The 18,350-nt window shown below is 42.3% G+C and overlaps 2 protein-coding genes across 4 annotated transcripts in view; both read right to left on the reverse strand.

Annotated features, from left to right (window-relative positions):
* Positions 1-18,350, reverse strand: part of LOC109408340 (protein cortex) — a 218,900-nt gene that overhangs the window by 129,342 nt on the left and 71,208 nt on the right. The gene's annotated exons all lie outside the window — the stretch shown is intronic.
* On the reverse strand, positions 3,062-7,827 carry LOC134289528 (uncharacterized). The gene is made up of 3 exons (XM_062855452.1): positions 5,336-7,827; positions 3,504-4,796; positions 3,062-3,364 (listed from the first exon to the last, which is right to left on the reverse strand). Exons 1-3 carry the CDS (start codon positions 6,827-6,829, stop codon positions 3,062-3,064), a joined length of 3,090 nt encoding a protein of 1,029 aa, XP_062711436.1. The 5' UTR covers positions 6,830-7,827.

Raw genomic sequence — 18,350 nt, forward strand, 5'->3', positions numbered from 1 at the left:
CGGCGCTTTTTCTCCCGGAAGAGACGGGTCTGCTGCTTCCGCTTCTATCTGTATCGCTCCACATTCTGTCGGGTTCCATGCTGCAGCATTACCGCCCGCGCTGCATCCTTCTCCTCCAGAACCGCTCTGCACTCCTCGTCGAACCAATCGTTTCGTCGACTCCGTTCTACGTACCCGATAGTGCTCTCGGCTGCGTTGTTGATGGCTGCTTTGACTGTACTCCAGCAGTCCTCTAGAGGGGCCACATCGAGCACACCCTCGTCCGGCAACGCTGCCTCGAGATTCTGCGCGTATGCGGTGGCGACATCCGGTTGCTTCAGTCGCTCTAGATCGTACCGGGGCGGCCGCCGGTAATGTACGTTTTTAATAACGGAGAGTTTTGGGCGCAGTTTAACCATCACCAGGTAGTGATCGGAGTCGATATTAGCGCCACGCTAGGTCCTGACGTCGATAATGTCGGAGAAGTGCCGCCCATCAATCAGAACGTGGTCGATTTGCGATTCCGTTTGTTGTGGTGATCTCCAGGTGTAACGATACGGGAGGCTGTGCTGGAAGAAGGTGCTACGAATGGGCATGTTCTTGGAGGCGGCGAAATCGATGAGGCGTTGGCCATTTTCGTTCGTCAGCTGGTGGGCGCTGAACTTTCCAATCGTCGGTCTGAATTCCTCCTCCTGGCCTACCTGAGCGTTTAGATCCCCTATGATGATCTTGACGTCGTGGTTTGGGCAGCGGTCATACTCGCGTTCGAGCTGCGCGTAAAATGCGTCTTTGTCATCATCAGTGCTTCCGGAGTGAGGGCTGTGCCCGTTTATTATGCTAATGTTGAAGAATCGGCCCTTGATCCTCAACCTGCACATTCTTTCGTCGATCGGCCACCAACCGATCACGCGCCTCTGCATGTCGCCCATCACTATAAAAGCTGTTCCCAACTCACGTGTGTTGCCGCAACTCTGGTAGATGGCATGATTACCTCTAAACGTTCCAACCTCTAAACTGTCCAACACACCTCCTGCAGCGCTACGATTCCGAACCCGCGGTCCTTCAGTATATCGGCGAGTATGCGGGTGCTCCCGATGATGTTGAGAGATCTGCAGTTCCACGTACCGAGCTTCCAATCGCAAGTCCCTTTTCGTCGCTGTGGTCGTCGCCATTGGTATCGGTTTGCATTCTTCTCTTGTTGATTTTCAAACTTTGTTATAGTGGGAATTTCTCAAAGCTCGCTAAAGTATTCAAGAGCTCCAGCGGATGTTTTTCCAAGAACAACTTCAATATTTCAGGAGCGCCTCTAGAGATTCTTTCATGAAAAGTTCCTCCAGGATTTCTTTTGATAAGTTGACTTTCGAATCTTCATCTTCCTGGCGTAACGTCCCAACTGGAATAAAGCCTGCTTTTCAGCGTGTTCTATGGGCACTTCCACAGTTATTAACTGAGAGCTTCCTCTGCCAATCACTGTTTTGTATCTGCATTTCATGTGGCACGCGAAGATACTCTATGACCAAGTCAAAAAATGTCCTTTACGAAAAATTCATGAACTAACCGAGAATCATCTTACCATGGTCATGTCAAATGCCCACACCTTTACAGTTGTGGCTATAAAGACTCTTTGCATTTGAATCTTTTTCACCTTGTGAGTCGCCTGTTGCCCATCAGGCAACCCCATGATTGATGAAAATGTTGTCAATGCTACGTCTGTTTGTCTGTGCTCTAGGTATCGAAAATAAAAGTTTATTATATGATGTTATAATCTAAGCCAAATGTTTCCATGAGTGTTTACCTCCCATGAAACTCAGTAAACCAGGATTAAAAATAATGAATTCAGTATATTCCATAAAACCCAATTTTCATACATTTATTTTCCCAGATTAGCTTTAAAAATCAATCATTTGATTCTCGATTTTCAATCACATTCCACATCACTGTCCTCTCAGCTTAAAAAAATGCTATGAAGCATAACAACTTCACTTCCCCATAGACATCTAGATCGCGGTTGCTACAAAGAAACATTCCATCCTGCCCGAAACCTGCATGTCGTGCCGGCACGGACCAAAAAGCGATTCCTCGCAGCGTAAACTTCAATGTAGGCTCAGTGTACCAGTTATGGCTATAGTACCTCAAATTCGCCATAGTTGATTTTCAACCTTTAAAGATACAAATCAACAAGAAAAAAAATCGTGAACAACAGATCACGATCACAAAAGATGATTGCAATGGTTAAAACTTCACACTTTGCTCAAATTATGGTAGAAATAAATCATTTTCCTTAACTTTTCGGCCTCCTTGCACCCTATTTCGCCATAGTGTACCAGTTATGGCAAATCCCATAAGGAATGCATGTAAATAGTGCGAAGTGGAACCCAAATTAACAAATATGTCCATAACTGGTACAGGGTTCCTATCATTGGCACACGCCGTAATAAATACTAAAAGTAGTTTTGGCTCCGTTTTTATATTTTTCCTGTAAAGTATGAAAACTAATCAATCATTTGACTTATTGTTTACATTCATCGGTCTTCTTCTTATTTTTGTAGAAATAGTTTTTCTTAGGTGGTGCGATAACTGGTACAGGCACTGTATGGGATGGCAGTGGACTGTATCTGCGCTGGCTACGTTGTGGTGCTCGCGTTCCGCTCAGGAACCGAGCCGGGTGGGAGCAGGAACCCTCGCGTTCCTTCCCAGGATGATGGCCGGACGTTGGCCTGGCTTCGCCTCATGAAGCCCCGGTGGTTGAGCTGGACTAGACTCCTCTAGCAGCAACCTGATAACTCTTTGAGCCTTGATAAAGGCTGTTTGTGTGGAGGAAAACAATTTCCGAACAACTCCGTTGCTCCGAATAACTCTAGGAAAAATATTTCTGAACAACTCTTTTGGTGGAATCGGGGATGTTTCAGAAGCGCGATGACTAGATACAAACACAGGAGAATTTACTTAAACTGCTATATTCATCTTCTCTTCACTTAGCTCTGATGTACACTCTTCGGTGGTTCGCAGAAAACTGATGCTGCTGCCACGATGCGCACTATATTTATAGCCCGCACGAGGGTGGGGCCACGCGCCGATCACGCTATTGGCGCACCGTCGCGTCGGTCGGCTCTGCTCGTTGTCTGTGTCTCATGCGGTCTTCACGTGCTATAGCTGCCTTTGCTTCGGCTTCGCTGCTGTGTGGTAGTCTCGACGACGGATGAAATAATACTGACGCTGGTCGCTGTTCGGTCGTCAATTTTATTATCGCCGCTTTGCTGTTCAGCACTCGCTTCGTCGTCGTCGTTCGTTCGTCGTTGGTTGGATGGGCGGAGCTCTCGTGGTGCAAACTGTCGCCGCCACTGCTAGACGCTTCTTCAGTTTGGCTGCTGTCGAACTGAACATTCTCCCCCCGGCAAAAAGTGGAAGTTTGGAAATTTGGATCATTGTCCAAAATAGGCAAAGGCGCAAGCTTATGTATAGGTCGTCTAAATGTACCAGTCTTCGTTCGAACGTCTACCACTCTTACCAGGTTATCGGCTTACCGGGTGTACCCTTTCTACCCGGCCCAGATTCCAGCACTGTGGGGGCAAATTGTCATCCTTCAGGAGAACAACCATTCCCGGTTGGATGTTTACCTTCTGTTTGGTCCATTTGCCTCGCACTTGTAATTCGGTGAGATACTCTCTCGACCATCGTTTCCAGAAGTGTTCGCGAAGCTGTTGTATGTGCTGCCAGTGGGACAAACGATTGGTCGGGATACCTACTACAGACGGTTCGGGAATTGCTAATAGTGGACGGTTGGCAATAAAATGTCCAGGGGTCAACGCTTCAGGTTCCGTCGGATTGTTAGATTGGGAATAAAGTGGTCTCGAGTTGAGGATTGCTTCAATCTGGCACAACAGGGTGGATAGTCCGGAGAGTGTTAGGGAGGTGGATTGGTAAACCCTTTTGAGCACTGTTTTAACACTTTTCACACCGGCCTCCCAAAGACCTCCGAAGTGTGGCGCATTTGGGGGAATGGTCTTCCAAACGATCTGCTTTGCTTGGCAATACGCGAAGATCTTGTTCTGGGTCGTCTCCTCCTTGAATAACCGATAGAGCTCCTGCAGTGCTGACCTTGCTCCGATGAAATTGGTCCCGTTATCGGAGAAGACTTCCTTCGGATATCCTCGTCTGGACACGAATCGTTGAAAAGCCGCAAGGAACGAGTCTGTGGACAGATCTTCCACGGCTTCCAGATGCATGGCCTTTGTCACCATGCAGATGAAGACACAGATGTAGCTCTTTACCGGAGTCGCCTTTCGAACTGACTGCTTGACGTAGATTGGTCCGGCAAAGTCAAGCCCAACCCTCTCGAAGACTGGCGCTGGGTTAATCCGATACGATGGTAGGTCTCCCATTTGCTGATCAATTGTGGTAGGATTCGTCCTGAAGCAGGTAACGCAGGTTCTCAGCACCTTTCGAATTGTCGATCTCGCGTTGATCAACCAGAAATGTTGTCGCAAAAGGTATTGTACCATGGAGTTTCCGGCATGGTGATTCTCTCGATGGACGTCGCTTATCAAACCGTGCACGATGGGGTTGTTGCTTGGTAATATTAGCTGGTGTTTCACTCCGAATGGAAGCTGAGACTGACCAAGCCTACCTCCAACTCGCAGTAAATCCTCGTCGAGAAATGGTTTCAAATTGTTCAGACGATGGTTGGGTTCGTCTGCTCGTACACACTCGATCTCCTTGGCAAACTCCTGATGCTGAATGGCTCCAACGATCAAATTTGATGCCGCCCGTAGTTCAGGAATAGTAAGATACCGGGACATCACTCGGTCGGCCTGCTTCTTTCGAGCGTTCGAAATGAAGCGTAGCATGTAGGCAACAATCCGTTGGCATTTCCGGAACGAAACAAACTTTGTCAACACAGGGAATTCCTCGTAGTTCATGACCGACAGTGCAGCTAGCTCAACCCTGAGTTCGGGAATTTCGCAATCTTGGAGTGACTGTGGCCGCTCTTCTGGGTAATCCACGAAGCACAAAAACTGAGGACCATTCCACCATTGCTCGTTGTTAGCTAACTCTCTTGCAGACTGTCCTCGAGATACAGTATCGGCGGGGTTCTGATCCGTGCGAACATATTTCCAAACGTGACTAGTATTCGATGTGATCTCTGTAACTCTGTGGCGGACGAAGGTTTGGAGATTGCCAAGCGGTTTGTGTAACCATGCCAATACAACTTGCCTATTCGACCAGAGAACGATGGAACTGAAGCTCATCTCCAACGCTGATTCGACCTTACACTGCCTATGCCTGTTATCGGGACACTTACTTCTTCCACTTGAATACCAAGAGTATTGACAAATGATTGGGAGATAAAACTCACCTGAGATCCGCAGTCTAGCAGGGCTTTGCACACACGAGGCCGCTGTTGATGGTCCATAACGTTGACAAGGGCAGTGAGCAACACCACCTGGCTCGCTGGGTTCACCGGGTTGTTGGAATGCGCTGCTGTCACTGATGGCTGGTTCTCGGCCGACTGCTGTCTGACAGCCGACGCCGTTGGTTGGGCTGATCCTGGAACTCCATTCGCTGAATTTTCATTCGCAGGCTGCGTCGAGATTGCACCAGCTTCCAAATGGAGCAGGGTGTGGTGCCGCTTGTTGCACTTGGAGCACGACTTCTTCGATGGGCAGTTCTTCACGCTATGTCCACTTCTCAAGCAGTTGTAGCACACGTTCTTCTGTTTGACTTTGGCCAGTCGATCACTCACACTCAAGCCGTTGAACACAGAGCACTTGTACGTCACATGGCTTTCATCACAAATGGTGCACCGCTGATCCGCTGATGAAGGAGCTGTCGCTGCGTTGGCATTGGGAAACGCCTGCTTCCTCGTAGCTGGTTTCACTGATGTACGCTGTGTCTTGGCTTCTTCAGCCGTATCGCGGCATCTCTCCAGAACTGAGACGCGGTCTTTCAGGAACTGTATGGTATCTTCGTAGTTTGGGAGTTCTCCTCGCTTTATCGTCGACTCCCACAACTTCTTCGTGGTAGGATCCAGTGCACGTGCGATTAGGTGGACGACAATGAGCTCAGAGACGCCGGTGAACTCTTGGTCAAGGAACTTCAAGTTTTCCACGTGACTAGTGGTAGACTCGACCAAGGATCGCAACTCACCGAAATCCTCCTTCGAAAGTTTCTTCACTCCGAGCAGTCCAGCAATATGGATGTCGATCATTCGCCGCTGATCGTCGAACCTTTCCTCCAGTAACTCCCAGGCGTGGGCGTAGTTTCCATCGGCAATCGTCTTCACGTCTATGATTCCCGCCGCATCACCGACGAGGGCCTTCTCAAGGTGATACAGCTTGATTCGAGGTGCTTCGTTGGTACGGTCGACTGCATCACGGAACATGATCTTGAACCGTTCCCAATTCTCGTACCTCCCGTCGAAGGTGGGAATGGCACGAGGAAGAGATTGTTGGATGACCAACGGTTGTTGGTTCGCCGGTGGCTGCACTTGTTGCGCCGCAGGTGGTGCGGCTTGAGCCTCGAGAAGGGTCTCGAGCATGATGGACACCTCTTCGTGCAACGTCTCGAATTGCAGGAACTTCTCGTTCTGTTCCTCCTTCTTGTTCGAAGGAAGAATCGCCACTATCTGCTGGTGGTGCTGATGGTACTCGTTGTAGGCACCTTCCACTTTCTTCACGTACACTTTCACTTGAGCGGAAGGCAGCTCAGCCTGGTCCGCTTGGGCTTGGGTCAAGATGTTCTTGATGCGCGTGATGTTACCTTGTGCCATGCCACGCAACAGTACAAGAGTGCTCAGATCTTCTTCACTAGAGCTGGCCATCTTGGAAGACTTCATTGGCGTGTGCTTCATTTTCACTGTATTGCTTTAGTTCACTTCACTTGTTCGTTATAGTTCACACTAACTGTCACTTGTTCACTTATTGTCTTTGTCTCTCAATCACTTTACTATCTTCTCCGTGTTTGCCTCCAATCACCACTCATCCGATCCAACCACCGATCACCGTCGATAACACAATCGGACACTCGCACTCGAGCATCCGGCTCGAAGGACCAAATCCATGTATGGGATGGCAGTGGACTGTATCTGCGCTGGCTACGTTGTGGTGCTCGCGTTCCGCTCAGGAACCGAGCCGGGTGGGAGCAGGAACCCTCGCGTTCCTTCCCAGGATGATGGCCGGACGTTGGCCTGGCTTCGCCTCATGAAGCCCCGGTGGTTGAGCTGGACTAGACTCCTCTAGCAGCAACCTGATAACTCTTTGAGCCTTGATAAAGGCTGTTTGTGTGGAGGAAAACAATTTCCGAACAACTCCGTTGCTCCGAATAACTCTAGGAAAATTATTTCTGAACAACTCTTTTGGTGGAATCGGGGATGTTTCAGAAGCGCGATGACTAGATACAAACACAGGAGAATTTACTTAAACTGCTATATTCATCTTCTCTTCACTTAGCTCTGATGTACACTCTTCGGTGGTTCGCAGAAAACTGATGCTGCTGCCACGATGCGCACTATATTTATAGCCCGCACGAGGGTGGGGCCACGCGCCGATCACGCTATTGGCGCACCGTCGCGTCGGTCGGCTCTGCTCGTTGTCTGTGTCTCATGCGGTCTTCACGTGCTATAGCTGCCTTTGCTTCGGCTTCGCTGCTGTGTGGTAGTCTCGACGACGGATGAAATAATACTGACGCTGGTCGCTGTTCGGTCGTCAATTTTATTATCGCCGCTTTGCTGTTCAGCACTCGCTTCGTCGTCGTCGTTCGTTCGTCGTTGGTTGGATGGGCGGAGCTCTCGTGGTGCAAACTGTCGCCGCCACTGCTAGACGCTTCTTCAGTTTGGCTGCTGTCGAACTGAACAGGCACCCTACATGCAAAACATCCACTTATCGCGCCGCGAGAATCACATTTCCGATCTGTAAATCATACCTACGTAGCAAACGTAGGCCGACATCCTACCCCCCCGAAGATCGAGCCCCGACCGAAGAGAACCAATTGAGCCCGCATCACGACCTGTTGGGGATGGTAATGGTGATGGCGGTGGATGATGCATTCCGAACGCTACATCCGCCCACCACATTAGGGCATAAACGGTCATAAATTATGTAATTTCGCTCCTAATCGCATTAATAGTTCCAGTTTTATGCGTCCGACCATGTATCCTCTCTCGGCGCTCGAGTTGAGCAATGGAGTAGAACGATTTCGCCAATTTGGTGAGGTCCATCGGATCGATGCACCTGGAAATTGCAGATTCATAAAAGTGTATCAGTGGGTAATTTCCACCATAAAAATCACTTGACAAAAATGTCAGAAGAAAAGACAGAGAAGACAGAGATGACAGAGAACACAGAGATGACAGAGAACACAGAGAAGACAGAGAAGACAGAGAAGACAGAGAAGACAGAGAAGACAGAGAAGACAGAGAAGACAGAGAAGACAGAGAAGACAGAGAAGACAGAGAAGACAGAGAAGACAGAGAAGACAGAGAAGACAGAGAAGACAGAGAAGACAGAGAAGACAGAGAAGACAGAGAAGACAGAGAAGACAGAGAAGACAGAGAAGACAGAGAAGACAGAAAAGACAGAGAAGACAGAGAAGACAGAGAAGACAGAGAAGACTGAGAAGACATAGAAGACAGAGAAGACAGAGGAGATAGTGAAAATAGAGAAGACAGAGAGGACAGATAAGACAGAGAAGACAGAGGAGATAGTGAAAAAAGAGAAGACAGAGAGGTCAGAGAAGACAGAGAAGACATAGAAGACAGAGAAGACAAAGCAGAGAGAGAAGATAGAGAAAACAGAGAAGACAAAGAACACAGAAAATACAGAAAAGACAGATAAAGGTGACAAAAAATATAGAGACCACAAAAAAGACAAGGAAAACAGAGAAGACTTAGAAGAGAAATAATATTGAAAAGGTAAAGATAGAAGATGTAGAAGACAGAAAACAAGGAAAAGAGATGGTAGTGAAGAGGACAGAGACATCAATGAAGACAGAGACAACGTAGAAGACTGATGGTACAGCATAGATAATGAAAGTTTACAAAGCAGAGAAGACGGGGAAGACAAGGTAAATAGAAGATAAAGCACATAGAGAAAATAGAGAAAATATCGATCGTTTGCCATTCGACGTTTTGTCCACAATTTTGTTTGCATTTGCATTATTCGCTTGTTTAGTAATGAATAGCCAAAATGCTCAGATAAGTGTTCAATAGAATTTGACCCATTTTTTCTCTAATTAGATCCACTGTTCGCCACTCCACCCTGCTGCGAATGATCTGTGTGATGTGAGCTGATCTCTTTATTTCACATCGCGGCGGCGATCCTTGGCGCGACGCTGCGCGATCGGTTTGATGCGCATTTGCCGTGGTTGGAACCCGGTTCCGAAACGGGAAACTTGCCAGCCAGATGCCTAACCTAACCTAACCTACCAAGTCTCGGCGAAGCAAGGCACAGTGCAGCATTCCACCTGGCCCAAGCGAATAGTTTATGTTTTCGATAGGGTAATAAACAATAATTTCGCAGCGTGCTTCAAATCGTATAAAAGCTGGTGGTCTCTCTATCTCGGGATGGGGGCTAGGTATTGGGGTCTGTTGTTTCGAACCGAGCTGTTAAAGCGTTATTGTGGCTCATATTTATTTAATGGCCCATTGAGTCGGATTCTAAAAACGAGAATCGAGAGTGCTATTCGATGGTTTATATTTCAATCAGGGCGATTGCGAATACTTACGGTGGCTAAATGCATTTGATAATTATTTCTTTAGACTCCTTTTAACACATCCAGTTCGAAAATACTTATGTCGTTAAAAAGGCTTAACGAATCGTAAAACGTAACTTCTCGTTTAGTGTATTGCCTTTGCAAACATTCGACCACACTGAAAACGTCATATATGCAGTTTTCTCTGGCACATCGACCAAGAAAGTGTTTAAGCGAAATAAGAATATCGACTAATAGTTCTTGAATCATGTCAAGCGAAGTTCAGTGATAATCTCCATGCAGATCCTGTAAGAACCTCGATTCAAAATCAGTGAGACTGAGATCAGAGATTCTATGTTAGACAGGAAGTTTATGAGAATACTGACCGAGAGTTTGCGAGAAAGATTCTGAGAGTATGTGCAGAGATTCAAAGGGAATCCACGCAATAATAAATAAGTATCTGCTAAGGTTCTGCAGAAATCTCAAATTAAAGTCTTTTGTGTATTAACAGCCAGTGGCAATCTGGACTCCTAGTTTGTTTTAACTTTGAGTTTGACTTTACGAGGATCTTAAGTCGAATTCTGTGTGAATCTCCACAGAGACACCATGAACATGTCAACTGAGACTTCAAAAACGGTAACTAAGATACTGTGAGATTACTGGTGTTCGTCAATCTGAAATTTTCGTTGAGAAACACTGTTACAAACCAATTTAAACCTCATGAATTGAAATAACAATTTAACGTCCGTTCGATCAGTCTTTACCGACCGATCAAACATGTCACATTACAAATGGATTTGCAATCAAGTTGACACTTCCTCGGCATGGGTCCACCTGTGCGATCAGCAGAGTCCGGTTGAGCGCAAGTGCGTGCAACACTGTTACATTTTTGTGCAAATGTCCAAAGTGCTCAATCACTGCTCTATGGGGGCAGTTGTCCACATTTCATAATTTATCCCCGCCGCTCGGCCTTTCTCTGCTCCCTAAACTATTTACACAGCAGCAATTGGATTGATTCTGATGTCACCTGTTTCTTGCTGCGAAAATGCGCGCTGCAACAGCAGCAGCATCAGATCGTAAGTATCCGCATTGCATCGCAACGCACCACAGGGAGAGATCACGTAAATCCTACTCACTTTTGAGCGGTAGCCCATCAATTTTCTCCCCAGCCACTCCGTGCGACAACTTCAGTGATAATCGTCGATTTATAGCAACTGGTTTTTCATGTGTGCATTTGCTCGGACCTTGACGATGCACTATGGTTTAAAAAACATTAAACAAATTTGAAACACAAGTCAAAGTTCTGAGAGCTTAAGAAAGCTATCAACTGTAAAATAAATTTCGGCTCCGCCGTTACACGCGATTGAGCCCAAAAATAAACGGACTAGATAAAAAAAAAGTTCTGAGATGGCCAAAAATTAGTCTACGTGGTTTATGGACAGTTATAGATAGTTATGGCTTGGAAGATCCTGAATGTTCCAAAAGTATATATTATATAAACAGTCTTCCAATAGTATCAGTAATCAATGTTGATAATACAACATTACTGAAGCCGATATTACTACCGTTTCGAGTGTAAAACTAAAGTTCTGTAAGTAGTTGGATTAATGTGGACCATTCCAAATGATGCATACATAATACATAATGTCATACATAATAGGTGTATACGTGATGTTACAGTTTACAGTAGATTATGCAATGATACAATTTGTTGCTAAAGCAAATAAAATTACTCCTGTAGATTGGAAGGACTGAATTTCTGGACAATTTAGAACGTCTTGAACAAAGATATGAAAAACTGTTCCATATGAACCCTCCCCAGGTAACCAATAAGCAGTTAAAGCGGCATTTATTTAGCATTACATGCGCCTTTACAGCAGGTTATTTAGTGCCAATCTGCCGTATATGCGCCATTAGTGCTACTTAAATGCAGGTTTTGGCCCGATATACGGCTGATTAAATGTTTAACCTTCCTGTCCCTTAAATTGTCAAAAATAAAAACAAAAATTTTCCCCTGCTCATTTTTTCCGCTTCATACCTATTCTCCTTCCTTTCTCTTCTTATTTTTTTCTCTCGCTTTCTTGGGCAACTTTTGATACTTGGGGCACGTTATGGAAGATTGTTAGTTTTTTTTGCTAATTTCTCCGAAACCGGGATTCGATCCCTCGATCTTCGGGTTGATGATGTAACAGAACCGCGCTACAGTATAAGCTAAAGATGGTCAGATAATGTGCGTTGATTTTTTGATCTATATGAAGCTCAACACCAGCAGTTGTTTCGTTTAACCCCGTGCTCGGGCATGTGCTGATAATTAACATACATCCTGGGAAACGCAACAGAGGAGATTTATTTGCAAAAGGCCTCTTTACTTTCATTTTTTACCTTCGTTTGTTACCTACGACTAAAAGGATACCCGAATGATGCCGGTCCTACAGCCATGCCACATTGAAACGTTGTTGTCGTGTTGTTGTGTTGTACTTTTCGCATCATTCGTCTCTCCTAGCAGTTCTGTGGCATTAAAGTAGCAGTTCACATGCTTATTATCCAAAATATATCGAGCATTTCAAATGCTACGCAACAGCTGTCAGATGTTAAGCAGCAGTTCGATTGCTTATTTAGGGCAGCTTAGCAGTCGAACTGCTATTATATAGCAGTAAGTAGGTGGAATGCAGTTTTGAAACTGAAATACTGCTTATTTAAATGCTTATAGGTTACCTGGGTCTAATCCCAGCCCCGCCTTTAAACGGGGTAAAGTTTAAGAGTTTTTGTGTTTATATGTTTTTTCCTGGGGCATTCAAATTTTTATATTTTTGGCTGATATTTAGAACTGTTCTGTATGTCTCAAAATGTTTTTTTGTGTGTCTCTAGTATGAAAAATTGATGTTTTGGCCACCTTTCAGATGACATTGTTTCTTTTGTAATGAATCACAACAATTAACATATTATCTTCATTCAAGTTAAGTAAAATAGTTTAAGGAGATGAATACACGCTAAAATTTTTTTTCTTAAAATTACAGGGAAAATCTTTTTTTATGAAAAAAAAATTAAATTATTTCAACAATCATAAAAAATTCTCAAAGTGGTTCTGCCTTAAAAAGTATTAAAGTGTAGAGATGTTCAAAAATAAAAATCAGAAAAATCACGAATGTAAAAGTAGTGTGAAGAATAAGCTTAAGTTAAAATTCACAAATAAAAAGAAGTTTAAAAGAATCATATTTACATCTGTAATATTATGTAGACTTTATGTAACAAGAACTATGTTAAACTAATCATTTTGCAGATCCAAAGGCACAATATGTGACCGATACATCAGGTGTTGAACGAATATCCGTTCAAGATAGCACAGAGACTTAAAGCCGAAAATCTCCGCTAGCATGATATTTAGATCAAAATCACAAATTTGGGTATTAGAGGGTTAATAGTATTCTTTCTATTCAGACACCAAATTATATCCATAATTATCATTTAACGCAACTGGTGTATCAATTAATTTATTCTTTTAAACTTCTTTGTGTTCTGGACGTTCTATGATTACCTAGACCTCAACATATAAAACCCTTTAAGTGTCATAAACTTCTCAATTTTCAATCAATTTTCTTTTTTTTGCATTAGTCTTTTCAAAATCGATTTTTGAATAAAATTGTAGAATTGTTTTCCAAAATCAATCATAATATCAGATTTTTTTTATTTCTTATATTTTTTCTACTATTTACTCAAAGTTGTAGTTCTAGTGCCCGCTAACTTTCAAACTGCTTGACAATTTCAAATATTTTGGTATGCTTTTGCAAATAGTTTGCTGTCTAAATATGTATTAAACAAACTATTCGTAAAAGTTTTGATTCTATTGAATCTTTCCATCAAGTTCAAAACACTCCAAAAATAAAACCCTCTAATACCCAAATTTTTGATTTTGATCTAAATATCATTTTTCGTCATCTAAAATCGATTTAAACATGTTTTGGAAGATGATTCTTTTTAATTCTCGATTTCGTGAATTTCAGTTTTTGATTTTTCTAATTTTTATTTTTGAACATCCCCACAGTTTTATATTTTTCCTGGAAGCCTATTTGGTCAGCGTTAAGTCAGACCGGACCATCTGATTTTCAATGATTTTGGGGAAATTTCCTGCCAGCACTTGGGATATCAAATCAAGCGCGTTATTTTATGAAAAACTGTAGATCTTTTATGTAATGACCCATCAACATCAAAGAAACGTCGAAAAATTCAGAAATATCGATTTCCTTCGCTTATCTTTACCTGCCCAAAAAATTGCGTAGTCCTCTCTGACTTAACGCCGACCATTTGGGGTACGGATTTTTTGAGATGAAAACATTTTGAAATTTTATGATTATTGTTAAATTATTTTTATTTTAAATTTTTTTTCATAGAAAATTTTATTTTCCGTGTAATTTTAAGGATAATAATTTTAGAGTGTATTCGATTCCCTTAAACCATAAAACTAGGATGGAATGATTTGGGAAAAATAAAAAATATATTATTTGTAGCGATTCAATAACATAGGTGATAGTTTGTACTCTTTTTTCAGTGATGTACTCTTTTGAAATATTTTTTCATTGACCTGGCGTGGGTGCTCGATTGTTTGCTTCTAGTGTGAAGCGAAGCGCGGTAAACGCGGTCCTTCACAACAAATATTGCTAGTAACATTCCTTGCCTCTTCCAACCTGACTTCAAAGACGTGGCCGGCGCCGTGATTGTACCGTTAAAGGGAGCCTCTGAAGCGTGCACAGTCACAATCTTGACCACTTCCGGACAATTATTCACTATTCAGTTGATTTATAGTGCAACTCTCATTGGTTCGGGTCATGGAGTAGCAACCATAGATATGTGCAGTCAGTCTTAGTTTAGCTAACTAAACTAAGCTAAAACACCTCTTCAGAGTGACACTCCAAAAATCTGAACACTGGCCCCAAGTTTTACTATTACTGTTAAAAAAGATCAAATATCTCAAAACACCAAAATATAGCTCTCCAAATTTGAAACAGTATGTATTGCTACCATAGGCGCCAAACTTGTGACGTAGTAGGGAGGCAAAGCTCTCCAAAATTGGACAATATTAAATTTTTTTAGCTCAAAGTGCTATTTTTCACGTGCATATGACTCAATAAGAAGAACTGCGTCGATATTTTCCGAATTTCATTGATTTTGAGAGAACTTGCAAGACCCCTCAACTAAGTCACAAGTTGGCTGCTCGTATAGCGTCCCGACTAGAAAAATATATCAACTTTATAACGCATTGTGTTATGATGTTATGAAATTTTTCTATAACTCATTGTGTTATAAACTAACTATACACCTGATTAGACTATACACCGGTCTATTAAAAACAATAACCTATTTTGTTATAATCAGATCGAACTTATAACACAATATGATATAAATTTTAGCTACAAGAAAACTAGTTTCTATCATATTTTGATACAATTGTGTAACATCATGTTCTGAATATCAAAGAATCAAAACTAAATTATTTTACAATGTGTTATTGAACAATTGTAACATAATATGATACAATTGAGTTATAATTTTTTAAAACACCAAAGATGTTAAACATGATTATATCACAATAAGTTTTAAATATCATGGTTTGTTATAATTATGTTATATTCAATGATGCAAATTATCACCTCACTAGTGCTCATCACAACTCATCAACTGTATATTTATCGCGTGCGATTGAACTGTGCACTGATCAGCGATGACCAGCAGCAAAGAGGTGGCAAAACGAACATGATGTAAATCACAAACGATTTTGCACACATCTGACTGTGCCGCTACACGCTCGCCCGAACAGCCGAACCATACCGAATAGGTTGGTTTGCGAAGCTACGGCACGAACGCTCGACACACACACAGAAGCAACATTCGCATGTATCGATACCATACTAATAAAGCTTCCAGCCAACGATGCTTCGCGATAAGCTGCCGAAAAGCATCGAAAGCGATGAAAAGAGATGCTTGGCTAGAACGCAATGGCTCAACGGCGAAAAGGAAGAGTCAACTATGCTGATCAGTGTTGAGTCCGTTCGTGCACACTTAATTTGGAGTACCGTGTTCGGTAAATTTTACAGGTGTACTGAGCCTCAGCAAAATCGATTACCGAAGCTACCGAAATAGTTCTGCTGTTCCATTTTCGTCAAAAAATTGCTGAACAGGCAATTCAGGATTGAGTGTGTGTGCTACTCGTATGGGAGGTTGATTGAATAAAGCGAGGATGGGTGAAAACGTATTCGTTGTCGAAAGCAAATCGCATCATTTCGCGAATGTTTTCATCAAATAGCAAGCTTGGTTATATTTTTGTTACAATCTTTGGGGTTTGTTTCCTACTCATGCTTATTGTATTTGCTAAAAATTAAAGTACTGACTTTTTGCGCTTTGGGAGATAACTTTATTGGAAAATTGTATGATTTTTCGATTTTGAAATTGTTTAAATTGTTAACATCTGTCCGAAGCTAATTATTTGACATTTCTACGCCAGGAAATGTTTCGAAATCACATGGTTATTAGTAAACATGTCAAAATAAGCTCAAATAGCTGATTGTTCACTAATTAATTTAAATCTTAACTTAAACAGTAGGCTACGGAATTTTAACGTCGAAGGAAAAGTTGTTTATTTTGCCAAAATGAACAACTTTAACTAGGATGCAAAGTCTCTAGTACGAAAAACTAAAAAGTTAGATGGTGGCGCCACCTATGCAAATAAGTTGTGAAGTACTAAATTCTTTGCAACTGATGCCCCTGACAATGACAAAAATCTTCGTCGAAGACACTATGCTTTGGCAATGCTTCGATACGTAATAATTAATTTTGTCCGGCTAGATCTCGTCAGTAGATCAAGCGTCAATTTTATTCAAATGTCATTGATTTCGAAAGGTCTGGTCCACTCTAACTACGCCACAAGTTGGCGTGTTTGTTGGTATGTAAAATCGAAACCTGTAATTCTGAAAAATCTCCTAAATTACAAAAGAAATTTCTACCATTCTTCCAATATCTTTGAGGTAAATTAATATATCTCTCTTGTAAAATTTGTGACATTTCTTGACACACCGTGGAAAATTTTAAACATGTCTTCACGAAATTCACAGAATTATTCAGCAGTAACTTTTTGATTATGTATTCTACAAAGTTGTGGAAAAACCTTGGGAAAAACTTATCATACACACCTTGCCCATTGACAGTAATTTGACGTTTTTATAATAAAAATAACAAATTCCAGAAATATTTCTTGCACTACTTTTTGTTTCTTGTTCATGTTTTTTTCATGAAGTGACATTTTGTGGGGGGCCTGAAATGTGGGGGCCCGAGGCCCCGACCACCTGACACCCTGTGTGAATGTGTGTTATCATGACTATGAATGACATAACTGCGCTAGTTTTATTCGTCGACGGTGCTTTCTTCTGGACAATCTTCGACGTCGAGGTAGGGAAACTTGATGCCGCTGGATCAGCTGAATGAGCTACGACTTGCGAATAGATCTTAACGCCGGGTGCATTAGCACATTGCTAAAACAAAGGGATGATTGATAATAAAAACCGATAAATGCGAAATGTAAACATTCTTCGAACTTTAGCGCCTATTGCTTCATATGTTTATGAAGCTGATGAGAAAGACTGCTGTTAGGTACCTTTTGTGTTTTTAATAGAACAATACAATTAGAGCTCGTTTATGACACTGATTGTTTGACAATCCTCTTATAAAACATTTTTGATAATTTATCATTTTGAATAAGTGTAATCAGTTATTATACCATTTAATGCTCTTTTGCTTATCCTTTAACAGATACGCGTATCCACTGGATTCAGTGGATAACTGCCAAGTGGTAGTCGAAAGACGCTTACCTGTGAAAGGATAAGCACAAAAGAGCGCCAACACATGAATGCATAAAATAATTAAAGTGTGCATTGCTCCGGAACATAATGTGCCTTTTAGTACAAAGTAAAATTCAATACTTTTCAATCGATAAAAAGAAATTTTCAATCGGTGAACTAGGGTAGTGAACTACTTGGGCAGTGGTCGGTATTTTGGGCACTTTTTGTAATAACTCAGTCAATTCGAAACCAATTGGCTTTAAATTATGTAGGCGGCTAGATACTATACCTATCTCACCGCCTTCTAAAAAGTGTGTGTATTGGTTCAAAATTGGCCTAGTTATAACAAAAAAGTGCCAAAAATAGAAGCCACTTCCCTAGTGAAAAAGTTGCGTGTTTTTTTTTTTAATTTTGAATTCACAAAAATCGTGCAACGTTATATCCTAAAATGGTTTGTTTTGTATAAAAGACTTTCAGCCCTTGGCTGGTTCGTCTCTATTATATAAATTATGTATAAGGTAAAATTTTGAATTTTTAGTTATTTCTCATTCTTACACAGTCTAAAGCTCGATTTTCAGCATTATTTAAAACTGTTCTACTGTTTTGAAGTATGCGCGTAAATATGCACATTTTAGGGGCCCCCACAAAAACCTTTTTTGGTTGCTAACATTAGCTTTATTTTTCATATTGCTCAAGTACTGTTCGAAAATAAGGAAAAACATTTTTGGTCATCTCTCCGAGGGGCCTCCACATCCGCTTGGGCCCCGGGCCCCCACAATCCTTAATCCGGGCCTGTGCATTGTACGGTTGATTAGATTTTAACGCTAAGTTTCAAGTTCCAGTCCACAGTGCCATGGG

This window comes from Aedes albopictus, chromosome 3 (genome assembly GCF_035046485.1).
Source record: "Aedes albopictus strain Foshan chromosome 3, AalbF5, whole genome shotgun sequence".
Taxonomy (NCBI): domain Eukaryota; kingdom Metazoa; phylum Arthropoda; class Insecta; order Diptera; family Culicidae; genus Aedes; species Aedes albopictus.

Excerpts from the sequence above, each read along its gene's own strand:
- LOC134289528 (XM_062855452.1), bottom strand. The coding sequence starts at position 6,829 with ATGAAGCACACGCCAATGAAGTCTTCCAAGATGGCCAGCTCTAGTGAA. Across the intron at positions 4,797-5,335 it reads TGCTAGACTGCGGATCTCAG|AAGCAGGCCGACCGAGTGAT; the intron begins GTGAGTTTTATC and ends AACGCTCGAAAG. Across the intron at positions 3,365-3,503 it reads GGGTAGAAAGGGTACACCCG|AATGTTCAGTTCGACAGCAG; the intron begins GTAAGCCGATAA and ends TGCCGGGGGGAG.